Genomic DNA, 13,804 nt, shown 5'->3' with positions numbered 1-13,804 from the left:
CCTGCCTGGCACAGAGCCGTCAACCTGTTCTAGCTGTGAGGATTTACACCCATCAAGCCAAGTTTCTGGATTAACAACTACTGCTAGAGGTCTGAAACACTACTCACTTCTAGTGGGGCTGATTACAAAGGTTTAGTCTGGTTTTCAAATTACGAAATAGCATCTAGGAAATCAACAAATGAGACGAAACCTTCGACAAATTCACTGCCATCATACCCCTGATCCCTAGGTGAACTTTACTATGAAGCTAATGGAGCCTACGTCTTGCTGTAGGTTATGTAGTGTTTTAGACACACTCAGATTGTAGGAAGGAAGCCTTGATACATAAGCCTAAAGAGATCTCAAGAACGGGGACATTTATATTCTTTTTTCAGAGAGCCTCCAAACTTGCCTAAGTGCTCTTACAAAGCTGGGACCACCCCCATGCTTATCTTAGGCCCAGTTTATCCAGCACCAACATCTCGATAAATGATTTTTATGCGCTAGTCACTGTGAAAAGCACCTTTTGTGCAGTATCATTTAGCCCTCACAACAACCCAGAGAAAACAAGGTTCAGAAAGGTTAACTATCTCCCCAAATTATTTCAATCCATGTGTATCTTGCTAGGGAAGTGGAGCTGCTAGTGACTGCTTTTACCAAATAACCCTTCATAATCTGAAAGACCTTACCTGATACTTTAGGCACCACGAATATGGTTCCATCATCACCAACGCAGCTGACTACTGCCTCAAAAACTTCCTGCTTAGGAATAGCTGGTGGTTTATAGCATCCAGTGGTTCTTGGTTCCAGAATTTTCTCCTTAAATTCAGACACCTTGGGTTCACTGATAACAGCAGCAGCTTTTTTGTCAGGGTCAGAGTTAATTTGAACACACTTAGGAATCACTGATGCTCCCTGTTCCAGGGGAATCTCCAGAGACTTCTGGGATAATGAATGACTGTTATCTAATTTATTAATTCTGTAACATCAAAAAAGAAAATATCTAACCATGAGCAAAGAAAACAAAAATCCTTACAATGTATTTGACATTTAAAGAAGATATTTGCCCTATCTGGGATATCTTAGTCTAACATTACATAAAAATGACCATAATTTAATTTGTAATGAAAATTATTTTAAATCATGAACAAGCTTGATGAGAATAAAGCAATATAATTTCACCTAAATGCATTAAATCACTGTGAGCTGTGGTGCAGGTTGCAGATACGGCTCGGATCCCGAGTTGCTGTGGCTGTGGTGTAGGCCAGACAAAAAAAAAAAAAAAAAAAGCCTAGAAAATCCGAGGAGGAACTAAACACCACTTATGTTAGAAAAAGTTCAGCAGATTGTTCTTCCTTCCACTGCTGTGCATTTTTTTTGAAGGGAATGAGCACTGATACAAACAGCTTCATAATTCTGCACGAAGGATGCTCCCTCATCACCCCAGCCTCAAGGAAGTAGTTTTACTGCCACAAAAGCAGAAAAGAACATGGAGCAGTGGCAGATACCGTTGGTTGTATTAACCTGCTGAGCCTTTCTGACCATTCACCTGAAGTCAGTGAACAGGAAGAGAGACACAGGTAGGAGTGAAGACGCAGAGCCTGGCTGCTGGCCAACGGCCAAGCCCCGCACGCAGTCCGAGTCCACCACACCCAGCCAGCTACTTCAGATTCCATTTTAATGCTGATTTCTCTTTCTCTTTCCATTTCATTAGGACAGCAGTCCTGGTGCAAATAAGGTAAGATACAAAAACCTAAGATAAAGAAAGAGGTCTGGCCACACACGGCAGAAGGTGGCTACCTGGAACGTGTGTCTGCCATTCTAATACACCTCCACCTATGCCGGGAGAGATCAAAAGAGGAGACGAGGGCGTTGACAATACTGTGACCCGTTTCCTCTTGGACCAAAGGCACTTAAACCCCAAGCTTATTACCTAAGAGCATCTTTAAATGTTAATATGTTCAATTATATTTTTTGGTACCCATTTCTATTTATTTGCTACGCATTTCACACACACACATTTTAGCATACGCCTATGAAAAATTCTAACATACAGCTTGAATAAACATCTCCACCTAAGCAGACTAGGCCCAAGGGCTCAGATCTGGAACCCACTCTATAATCTCTCTTCCTCTGGTTCAGAGTGTAAATGACAGGGCAAAGCATAAAAAGCAAAAATATCACTAAAGGCTCACACATTTTGCAATCCTGAATGAACTTACTTCTGAGCTGGCTCCTCAGGTTTAGATTATAAATAATTTTTAAGAGCAAAAAAAGAGGCAATTCCGGTCTGAGCACACACAGCTATGAAGATTTACACACAAAAATAAGAAGCCTCCATCAGAAAAATCTTTTGAAAGTCTATACCTCCTTTCTCTCAAAGCCAAACCCTTTTTAATCAAGTATTTAGAAACATCAACACGTTCTCCCTTCTCATCTCTGCAGAAAATTTTCACAGGTAGTGGCCAGGCTGTGTTGTTCTCCTGCAGTGATTTAAGAGCAGAGCAAACATGAGACACAAAAACGCAATCTTCTTATAAACATTACACTTTTCACAGGCATTTCCTCCTCGTTTCTCCATATGCCAGAAAGGAAAACTCCCCAGTGAGTGATTTTGATATCCGAATACATCAGAGAGGAAGGAGCCTGGACGCATCAAGGGGGAAGAGGCAGCGTTGAGGACGTGTGTCAGGAAAACCTCACCGCTGATTTTACCAAAGGCAGGGAGCTCGGGACGGGTGAAGCCTAGACTGGGTGGGAGGGGTGCCCCCTCAACAACCAATTTCTCCAGCCTCCTAAATTCTTTGTAAATTATATAACTGAAATACACTTTCCCAGGTCTGCCTTTTGTTTGATTCCCCCATATAATCATCTGTGGAACACATCTACTAGCAAACACATTACAATGAAGTGAGGCTAAAAAAAAAAAAAAAATCCAAATCGCTGTAACTTTCTCAGCGAAAGACGGGGACGTGTGGAAAACACAAGGAGTGACCCGTGTGCGTCCGCGGTGCCCCGCCCCCGTGACACACCTGCAGGATGACCGTCGCCACGGCTCCGCTGAGGTACAACGAGAGACAGTCACAGGCGGTCGCTGTCCACTTGTCACTCCCACCGGCTGGTCTACAACGGAAACGACAACTTGTTTCTAACTAACAGAATAGGATACAGACAACTCAAAGAACCACCACATACAGACATGTTTGAATCACGACGTATGTAGTGAGAAATCAACTTAAACATGGCTTTGTATTATTTTTACAATTTTCTTCAGCATTTTCATAGCCTCTTTTCTACTTATGGTCCAAATCACATGCTAACTTACATACATCTGCTCTGAGGCTACATTGAGAACCCTTCAAAAACTAGGTATGTTTTAAGTTTTTTTGTTTGGGCCCACATCCATGCCATCTGGAAGTTCCTTATCTTCATGAAGATTTCATTTAAGAAACCATCTAGAGCTTAAAGGTTTGCTGTGATGATGAAGTAAGATGACACCCGTTAAGAGGCAATTAACACAGGGTCCAGACAAGACTGAGTTCAGCCATTGCCAGACTCTGGAGACAGCAGTGTTCCTTTGCAGCCCCTCACATGGAGTTCAAAGTGTCTACAGCAACGCCTTCTCTACAATCCTGGGAACAACCAAGAGTGGACAGAATTTTGTCCTAACAATGAACAGAGCCTCCACGACAAAGGGGAAAAGGGCAGCATCACGAAAGGCAGGAGAGGCAGAGATACATCCTCAGCAAGGAAAGGGCCCCCCAGCTGCAGAGATCCACCATCAGGAGGGGTCACAGAGGCTGGAACTCTTCACCGAGGAGCAAGGGATTCGAGCTCTATGTGAGGCCCCCTAGCAGAAGAGAGGAGCCCCCAGATTCCCTGTTGGCTCTGAAAATCAACAGGGAATATGACCAGGAAAACCAGAGAACTGCAGGGAATAGAAAACCTGTTCTTTTTTTTCCCCTGTCTTTTTAGAGCTGCTCCCGTGGCATGTGGAGGTTCCCAGGCTAGGGGTCTAATCAGAGCTGTAGCCGCCAGCCTATGCCACAGCCACGCCAGATCCGAGCCATGCTTGTAACCTACACCACAGCTCATGGCAACGCCAGATCCTAAACTCACTGAGCGAGGCCAGGGATTGAACCCACAACCTCATGGTTCCTCATTGGATTCGATAACCACTTAGCCACGATGGGAACTCCCTAGAACACCTGTTCTTAAAAGGCCTGTGCCAGACTTAACCTAAAACAAGTGCAAAACACCAGACTGAACAATGCATGGACCCTCTTATTAAACAGTAAAGCATCTGCTAGAAAAGCAGAGACCAGCTGCAATGCCTCCCAGGGATGGAGACACTAGCAGGTGCCCTTTTTGTCATTGCAGGCATCTTGCTAAAGCCAGCACTCAAAGTTCCCCCTAACGTGTTAGTACCAGTGGGTCTGCCCTGCTCAAAGCCCTGCCCATCCTGGGGCCTCAGCTGGGCCTCCAAGCCATCCTAGCAACCCTGCCCTCCTGTGCCCTGTAGAAGTGCCCAACAGGAGGGCGCACACAGCCCACAGAGGGGACACACCTTGAGTGCCAGGCTGCGGTGGCAGGCAGGACTGTACATCTGGGCCCCACGGTGCAGCTCCTAAATAAGGCTACTCTTTCAAGACAGGAAGAGACAGTGATTTACCTAATCTGTAGGAACAAAGAGAATGAGGCAAAATGAGGAGGCAGAGGAGTATGTTCCAAACCAAAGAACAAGATGAAAACCTACGAAAAATAACTAAATAAAGTAATCCACCTGATAAATGCTTAAAAGTTACTATCATCAATGTGCTCTCCAAACTCAGGATCAGAATGGATGAACACTGTGAGAACTTCGACAGAGGGACAGAGAATATGACAAAGTACCAACGAGAAGCTGCACCTGAATGAAAGATGCACCAGAGAGGTTCAACAGCAGACTGGGGAGTTCCCTTTGTGGTGCAGTGGAAACGAATCCAACTAGGAATCATGAGGTTGTGGGTTCGATCCCTGGCCTCACTCAGTGGGTTCAGGATCCAGCATTGCTGTGGCTGTGGTGTAGGCCAGTGCCTACAGCTCCACTTTAACCCCTAGCCTGGGAACCTCCAAATACCGTGGGTGCAGCCCTAAGAAGACAAAAGGCACCTCCCCCCAAAAAAAACCAACAACCCCAAAAAACCCCCAGCAGGCTGGGGAGGAGGAAGAGTGTGTCAGAAAGCACAAGGCTGAGTACTGGAACTCACCCAGCCACGAAGGATGAAAAAATAAGAGTGAGGGGACCTTAAGGGACTTTTGGGACAACATCAAGTAGAATGACACCTGCATTATAGGAGTCCCAGAAGAAGGAGAGAGAGAGACAAAGAGCCAAAAAAACTGTCTGAAGAAACACTGGCTAAAACTTCTTTAACCTGGGGAAGGAAACAGACCTCCAGGTCCGGGAAGCTGCGAGGGCTCCAGCAAGATGAACACAAAGGGTTACATGGAGGCTCATTATAATTAAAATTGTAAAAGTTAAGGATAAAGAGAAAATCCTAAAAGCAGGAGAAGAAACAACTGGTGATGCACATAGGAATCCCCATGAGGCTATCAACAGATTTTTAAACAAACTTTTTTTTTGTCTTTTGCCTTTTTTTGTTGTTGTTGTTGTTGCTACTTCTTGGGCCGCTCCCGCGGCACATGGAGGTTCCCACGCTAGGGGTTGAATCGGAGCTGTAGCCACCGGCCTACGCCAGAGCCACAGCAACGCAGGATCCGAGCCGCGTCTGCAACCTACACCACAGCTCACGGCAATGCCGGATCCCGATCGTTAACCCACTGAGCAAGGGCAGGGACCGAACCCACAACCTCATGGTTCCTAGTCGGATTCGTTAACCACTGTGCCACGACGGGAACTCCTTTTTTTCTTTTTTTTTGTCTTTTGTCTTTTTTTTTGTTGTTGTTGTTGCTATTTCTTGTAAACAAACTTTAAAGATCAAACAAGAGTGGCATGATATGGTCCAACTGCTGAAAAGGAAAAAACTTCCAACTAAGAAATCTCTACCTAGCAATGTTTCCTTCAGCGTTGAAGGGAGATGAGGAGTACCCCAGACAAGCCAGAGCTAAAGGAGTGCATCCTCACTAAACTGGCCCTACAAGAAATGTTAGAGGAATTAAGCCGAGAAGAAATGCCACTGATTAACAATAAGAAAACACACGCAAGTGATAATCTCACTGACGATGGCAACTACATTAAAAGTAGTGAACCAACTACTTGCAAAGCAAGCATGAATGCTGAAATGTTAGAGAGGCCAAAGAAGCAAAAATAACTAAAATTACAACATTTACTTAAGGGAAGACTAAAATAAAAAGATGTAAAATGTGTCCCTCGAAGTATAAAACATGGGGCGAGGAGGGACAATGTAACGACCGACTTAAAACAGGACTTCCCGTCGTGGCGCAGCAGAAACGAATCCGACGAGGAACCATGAGGACGCAGGTTCGATCCCTGGCCTCACTCAGTGGGTTAAGGCTCCGGCGTTGCCGTGAGCTGTGGTGTAGGTTGCAGACACGGCTCGGATCCCGCGTGGCTGTGGCTGTGGCTGTGCTGTAGGCCGGCAGCTGTAGCTCCGATTGGACCCCTAGCCTGGGAACCTCCATATGCCGAGGGTGTGGCTCTACAAAGCAAAAACAAAAAATAAACTAAAATTTAGTAACTCACTAATCTCGACCGTTTAGACAATGTTCAGTGACAGCCTGGACCGGTAACGCAAGCGCGGTCCACGCTTCCCAAGCGGACAATGTACCCGCAATGTCCTTCCATCTCTTCCCCTGCAGTTTTCTGCTGAATAACTGAGCTGCTGTCTGCTCTGCAGCTTCCATGGCTTGAATGTGGCTGACTGCTACATCGTCAGCATTCTCAGGGTGTCCCCGTGTTCCCCTGCCCTGTATTTCCTTCAAATTCATAGTCAGGTCTAGAGTCTTGGTCAGATTCGGGTTTGCATGTTTCTTTGTTCAGCAATACTATGCAGACAGTACTGTGCCCTTGACAGAGGAAGCTCATGTCTGATTCTCCTGGGGAGGTCAGCAGCCACCAACGATTAGACCCCTTAGTTTATGGGGGTTGTAAAATGGTGGTGTTCCAGTGATAGCATTCTTCCTTTGTCAGCTGGAATACTTAGAAAGAACTTGCCCTTATCTATTTGATTACTTTGAAATACAGACAGACTGCACACAAGGAAAGTGCTCATTTCCCTTATTTACCGATTTTTCAGAACAAAGAGATGTTGGTTCCCTAGGATCCTCGAAAAGTTAGCAATAAGATTTTTTAAAAAATCATTCTATAAGCCTAGGGGTTTATAGCAAATGCTCTGAAACATGACGATAATCATCCTACTGTTGTTCAAACTGTCCCATCTTCGGTGAGTGGAAGTTTCTTCAGATTGGCTCCTTCAGTCTTTCTGTCATCTCACCTGTCCATCCAGCACGGACACACTGCTTTTCGCTATGTCAAGATATTCTAGGCTCATGTTGTACATTTCCTGCCCAAGACCTGGAATCAAATCTTTCCCCAAAGAAAACCAATTTCTCTGAGTGGGAAATGCTATCTGGAGACCACAATTTGTGCACCAGCATAGCTCACTGCTACTGGCTCCTTCATGTTACAAGGCTAAAAATACATATACTTTTTACAGTTAAAATACATTATGAGTTTCTACTATTATTTCTAATTCACAATCGGGAGCACAAGGTAACCTGATGTTACATTTTTACCATCTACCAACCACCTCTGTTCTTCCTGATAAACGCATGAGCACTCTTTCGAGTTATCCCACAGCGCACACACCACAGTTTCAGGGACACTGCAACCAGCTCTGGGACTGATGCCCACAGGCGATGACTTTTTTGGGGGTGGTAATTTTTGTCCTTGGGATATATTCTGGTAAGCACGCACAGTCTGTGTTTTAAAGCCATCTGAAACAGTTCCTCTCTGAGAAGCTAAGACCCCACTGCACACAGTTCACGCCGTCTTCCTATTTTCACTGATTTCTCCATATAAAGTAGTAATACAGTTCCACCATTAAATCAGTATTAGTAAGCTCTCTCTTTCCCAACTTATCTGAAGTGCTTACTCCCAGTTAACTCCAGTTGGACAACAGTGAGCTTATGCAGCTTCTCATACATACTCTTTCTCCTCCCATGCTCTGAAACTGTGCCACATCTCCCTGCATGCGACCCTGCTTCCAGAAGAGCGATCACTTAATCCTGGTAAACGGAACGCTCATCATCGTCCTTCTGTCGAATCCCCTCGTGTCTTACGGGTTATCCACAGCTTGTCCTCACAGAGTCCTCAGGAAGGGCTCCTGGAAACAGTTCTCCCTGAGTGGTCAAATCACATTTCTGTGATCTTTACATCTGAAGGTCAGTTGGCTGGACATAAAACCCACCGTTTGCCATTTTGAGTATTTTTTAAAGGTTATTCTATTACCTTCTGACATAAAGTTTTGGTGCTGACGGTTATTTTACTTCTCCAGTGAATCAGTAATTTTAGCAGATAATCTCCCCGTGTTGTCATTCCTGAACTGACTTCCCAAGACAAGGAGTGTGCCCTTCCAATACTTATTTTTATTTTTTTTAGGGCTGCACCTGCAGCATATGGAGGTTCCCAGGCCAGGGGTCGAATCAGAGCTGTGGCTGCTGGCCTACACCACAGCCACAGCAACGCCAGATCCAAGCCGTGTCTGCGACCTACACCACAGCTCAGGGAAGTGTCAGATCCTTAACCCACTGAGCGGGGCCAGGGATCAAACCTGCAACCTCATGGTTCCTAGTCGGATTCGTTTCTGCTGAGCCATGACAGGAACTTCTCAACGCATGTTTTTAAATAGTCTTTCATTTCAGGAACACTTTTTGGAATTGTGTTTTTCATATTTGTTTTGTTCTATTTTAGTTTTCTTCTTTGAAGTTCCTACTAGTGTGTATACTGGGTCTTTGTCTATTTTAGGTATCTTTTTGGTGCCCTGGGTTTCTATTTTTTAATTAAAAAGAATCTGTCCTCCTAATCTTGTATTGCTCGTAAGACATTTTCTATTACGTGTCTGTGTGTGTGTGTTCTAGTCTGGTCTACATTTCTGAGACGACTTCCTTGTCCTTCCTGAGTGCTGTCACCCCTCTTTTCAAGTCTTCCTTTGGCTGTAACTGGTCTTGCTTGAGTTCTCCTACTTCCGTTTTACGTTGTTCTTCATGGCGTCTACCATTTTCCGCACGGTTGAGTCTACTCCGAAACATCGCTGTTGGGTGAGCAGGTCTTTTCCATGAACTCCACTGACTCAAGGGTATTATGCGGTTCCTTATTCTTTTCTTCTCATGATAATTTGTACGGGATTTGACCCTAACCTCTTCTAGCTTCATGGCTCTAGAACTCTTGTGCTGTTTTCCCAAAGTGACAGACACTAGGGCATCACACTTTGCTCCTCTCCCTACTTTCATTTGCATCTTTCTCTCCTTTGCCCCACTGGCTGTCTTGCTCAAACCAGGCTCCCTTCCCAGAGTTGCTCGGGGTGGGGTCCCGGAAGGCAGCCTGTATGGCTCAGCAGGCCCAGCACGGTGAACCGTCAGCCTGTTCCAGAGCACCGGCCTCACAACCTCCGTTTTGATCGCTGTTCTCAAACTGGCTGGAATGCATTGGTGACATACTGTTGCCACTTCCGATCCTCAGACCTGTGAGAATCCCAGCAGCGTTCCCTCCCCATCCTCCCCCGCAAACGGGATAACCACAGGGTCTGGAAGGTGGGGCACCCTTCCTGCTTGCGCTGGGGGCTGGGGGTGGCGGGCGCCCTGTTGCCTACTTTTGTTGTAGATGCTGACCATGCAGTCTGTAGATCTGCATCCAGGACTATGCGCTGATGGTAGGATTCTAGCAGACTCTAAACCTATGCTATGCCATTTCCCAGACTCCTGATGCACTCTTTTTGGTAATTTATACATTTTTAGCTCTCCATGCAATTCTAAGTTTATGAAATATTTTATTTCTATCTGCTTGTGTTTCTCAAGTTTTTTTTTTTTACCTTCACAGTTTGGACTCTACCCAGAGACCTGAGTGTAGGTATCACCCATCTCCATTTCCTTAACACCATCAAAGTTGATGTGCTGCACATTTTTATCTATCCTGCTTCTTAAATCCTTAAAATTAACTAAATCTTACAAAAATTTCAGACTCTGTCAGTGGAATGAAAACCCATCCAAAAAGAAAAATCTTGAAAATCATATTCAATAATGAGAAAAATTTACTCAGCTAAAAACTACCTTATGTCAGCAAGAGAGCATTCCAAAGACAACCTTCCCATCGTCTTCAGATCTTCCCGAAGCTCCCTTAAACAGCTGATGTTCACCGCCAGTTCAACACCCACGTCATACAGCAGGACCTGTGAAAACGACAACTTTAGGTCCACGGCAAGACAGTACTTGAATTATTTTTTGCAAACTGAGAAGCATAATAAAAACTGGATAAAAGCACAAACTTTATTATTTTTCACTTTCATGACTACGTTTTTTAAATCCGCACTCACCTCTACCAACGTGTCTGTAACCATCCTGATGATCTGGCCTCTCTGCCACTGATTTTTATCTGGGATCTTAACCGCACAGTGCATGTCGTTTTCCCATTTAACGGGTTTCCACGTTGAGTTTTCATAAGCAGCGACCATCTTTTCTCCCAAACTATGTAAAGAAGAAAAAACTTAACTCTCTAAGCCTCTTCACATAACACGTAACTCTCCAGCAAGATGCTTCTTCTGTTGTCCCTTCCTCATTCTACTCCAGCCCAAGCGGAACCCTGCTCTCCCGAGCTTTCCCAAGCCTCTCTCCACGGCAGGGTGCTGAGCCAGCTCCCCTCCTCCGCAGACATCCTCAGGGCTCACTCCCTCTCCCTCGGGACCCATCTCAAGGGTCACTCCACCTGTGAGGTTTTCCTCCCCAGCTGCTTGGTGTTTCTCTACTGCCTTTATCATCTTCGGCGGCATTACATGGTGCACTTGTTCACGCTCTCTAAGCAGCATTTAAGCTCATGACACACAAACTGTCCTTGTTTAGCCACTGTATCCCCAACACCTATAATACCGGCTGTCAAATAACAGGTGCTCAGTAAGCATCTATGGAATTTATAAATCCCCACACAGTGCAGATCATCGTAAAGACACTATTTGTATACTTTTAACTGATTTTTTTCTGGCTGCTTCTGCAGCATGTGCAACTTCCTGGGTCAAGGATCCAACCCAGACCACAGTTGTAACCTACTGCCCCACAGGGGAACACCCTACTTTTAATCATGTTTTAGTGAATGTTTAGCTGAAATCATTTTGTACTTTTGAAATTCTCCATTTGTGACTTCTAGATCCTCCAAAAAATTAAATACAGAAAAAGAATAAAACGATATGCAATAAATGTTCTCCTTGTATGTTATACCTATTAAGTAAATTTTCTGTTAATAACCACTGAACATAAATCTTCTCAGGAGACATTACATTACAGATGTACACAGGCAGTTCCTTATTATAAAGCGACTGGAGATTCTCGTCAGGTAGAGATTTTGCAAATACGGGATTTAACCTGTTTACTTCATTTGAAATAATCTCTTCTGGAGAAGGATCCCATACTTCAGTATGCTTCTTGGAATTATCTTTGATTGTGTATCTAAAAAATAATAAAGCCCATTAGCAGAAAGAGTAGTTAGCAAAATATCTGTTTGTTATTTGCTTAGATCTAGAGATGAGCTACCTATGATACACCGCTTTGCAGTTTTGACATCAACAGCAATTTTAGTCTTTTTTTAAAGTTCTTTATGACCCAAAGAAAAAAAGCCTGCAACATCAAAGCCAAACTTTTTATTTTAAAAGCATAGTTTAAAATACCAACTGTGCTCATAAATTTTGCCATTTCCCATTGATATTTTCTACTCACAAAGGATAAAATTGTTTTTTTTGATAGCCTGAATATTCTCAACTAAAAACTGCCAATCCGTTTGCCAAAAGGAATACATGTGGCATACAATTGCTATTAAAATGTGTTCACAAACAAAATTATTGAATAAAATGTTTCAAATGTTTAATAAATCAGATTAGCTCACATTCTAGTGACACAATGTCAAAATTTATTTTCCCTTTTATTTTCTTGATATATATATTTTTTATTTTTTTATTGCTCAAATGAATTTATCACATCTGTAGTTGTATAATGATCATAACAATCTAATTTCACAGGATTTCCATCCCACAGCCCAGGCACACCCCCCCACCCCCCAAACTGTCTCCTCCAGAGACCATAAGGTTTTCAATGTCTGTGAGTCAGCATCTGCTCTGCAAAGAAGTTCCGTCTGTCCTTTTTTCAGATTCCACATGTCAGTAAAAGCATTGGATGTTGGTGTCTCATTGTACGGCTGACTTCACTTAGCATGATCGTTTCTAGGTCCATCCAGGTTGCTAAGAATGCCGGTATTTTGTCGTTTTTAATGGCTGAGTAGTATTCCATTGTGTGTATGTACCACATCTTCTGGATCCACTCCTCTGTCGATGGACATTTAGGTTGTTTCCATGTCTTGGCTATTATAAATAGTGCTGCAATGAACGCTGGAGTCATGGTTTTCTCTGGGTAGATGCCCAGGAGTGGGATTGCTGGGTCAAATGGTAGTTCTATGTTTAGTTTTCTGAGGAATCTCCATACTGCTTTCCACAGTGGTTGCACCAATGTACAATCCCACCAACAGTGTACTAGGGTTCCTTTTTCTCCACACCCTCTCCAGCACTTACTGTTGGTAGACTTTTGGATGATGGCCATTCTGGCTGGTGTAAGGTGGTACCTCATCGTGGTTTTGATCTGCATCTCTCTAATAATGAGTGATGTTGAACATCTTTTCATGTGTTTCTTGGCCATCTGTATGTCTTCTTTGGAGAACTGTCTGTTTAGAGCTTCTGCCCGTTTTTGGACAGGCTTGTTTGTTTCTTTGCTATGGAGCTGCAGAAGGTGTTTATAAATTTTGGAGATCAATCCCTTGTCAGTGGATTCACTTGCAAAGATTTTCTCCCATTCTGTGGGTTGTCTTTTTGTGTTGTTTAGGGTTTCCTTTGCCGTGCAGAAACTTTGAAGTTTGATTAGGCCCCATTTGTTTATTTTTGTTTTTGTTGTCAATACTCTGATAGGTGGAGCTGAGAAGATGTTGCTGTCGTTTATGTCAGAGAGTGTTTGGCCTATGTTTTCCTCTAGGAGTTTGATAGTGTCTGGTCTTATATCTAGGTCTTTCATCCATGTGGAGTTGATTTTTGTGTATGGTGTTAGGGAGTGTTCTAATTTCATTCTTTTCCATGTGGCTGTCCAGTTTTCCCAGCACCACTTATTGAACAAGCTGTCCTTTCTCCATTGTGTATTCTTGCCTCCTTTGTCATAGATGAGTTGGCTGTAAGTGCATGGGTTTAATTCTGGGCTTTCTATCCTGTTCCACTGATGCATATTTCTGTCTTTGTGCCAGTACCATGCAGTTTTGATGACTGTTGCTTTGTAGTATAGTCTGAAGTCCGGGAGCCTGATTCCTCCAGCTCCATTTTCCTTCTTTAAATGTTTGATAGAATTCGCCTGTGAAGCCATCTGGTCCTGGACTTTTGTTTGTTGGAAGTTTTTTAATCAGTTTCAATTTCAGTTCTTGTGATGGGCCCGTTCATCTTTGCTATTTCATCTTGGTTTAGTGTAGGAATATTGCACTTTTCTAAGAATTTGTCCATTTCTTCTAGGTTTTCCTTTTTTTTTGGCATATAGTTGCAAATAGTAGTCTCTTATGATCCTTTGTATTTCTGTG

General features: G+C 43.7%; 1 protein-coding gene across 1 annotated transcript in view; it reads right to left on the bottom strand.

Annotated features, from left to right (window-relative positions):
* RNF17 (ring finger protein 17) overlaps positions 1-13,804 on the bottom strand; it is a 118,499-nt gene that overhangs the window by 26,210 nt on the left and 78,485 nt on the right. The window contains exons 20-25 of the mRNA XM_047756014.1: positions 11,425-11,652; positions 10,530-10,680; positions 10,267-10,385; positions 3,012-3,102; positions 2,347-2,462; positions 669-958 (exon numbers count right to left, since the gene is read on the bottom strand). Of these exons, the coding sequence (XP_047611970.1) occupies positions 669-958; positions 2,347-2,462; positions 3,012-3,102; positions 10,267-10,385; positions 10,530-10,680; positions 11,425-11,652 (995 nt within the window). The remainder of the gene's footprint in view (positions 1-668; positions 959-2,346; positions 2,463-3,011; positions 3,103-10,266; positions 10,386-10,529; positions 10,681-11,424; positions 11,653-13,804) is intronic.

Source organism: Phacochoerus africanus, chromosome 13 (genome assembly GCF_016906955.1).
Source record: "Phacochoerus africanus isolate WHEZ1 chromosome 13, ROS_Pafr_v1, whole genome shotgun sequence".
Taxonomy (NCBI): Eukaryota; Metazoa; Chordata; class Mammalia; order Artiodactyla; family Suidae; genus Phacochoerus; species Phacochoerus africanus.
This window is presented reverse-complemented; position numbering and strand designations above follow the sequence as displayed.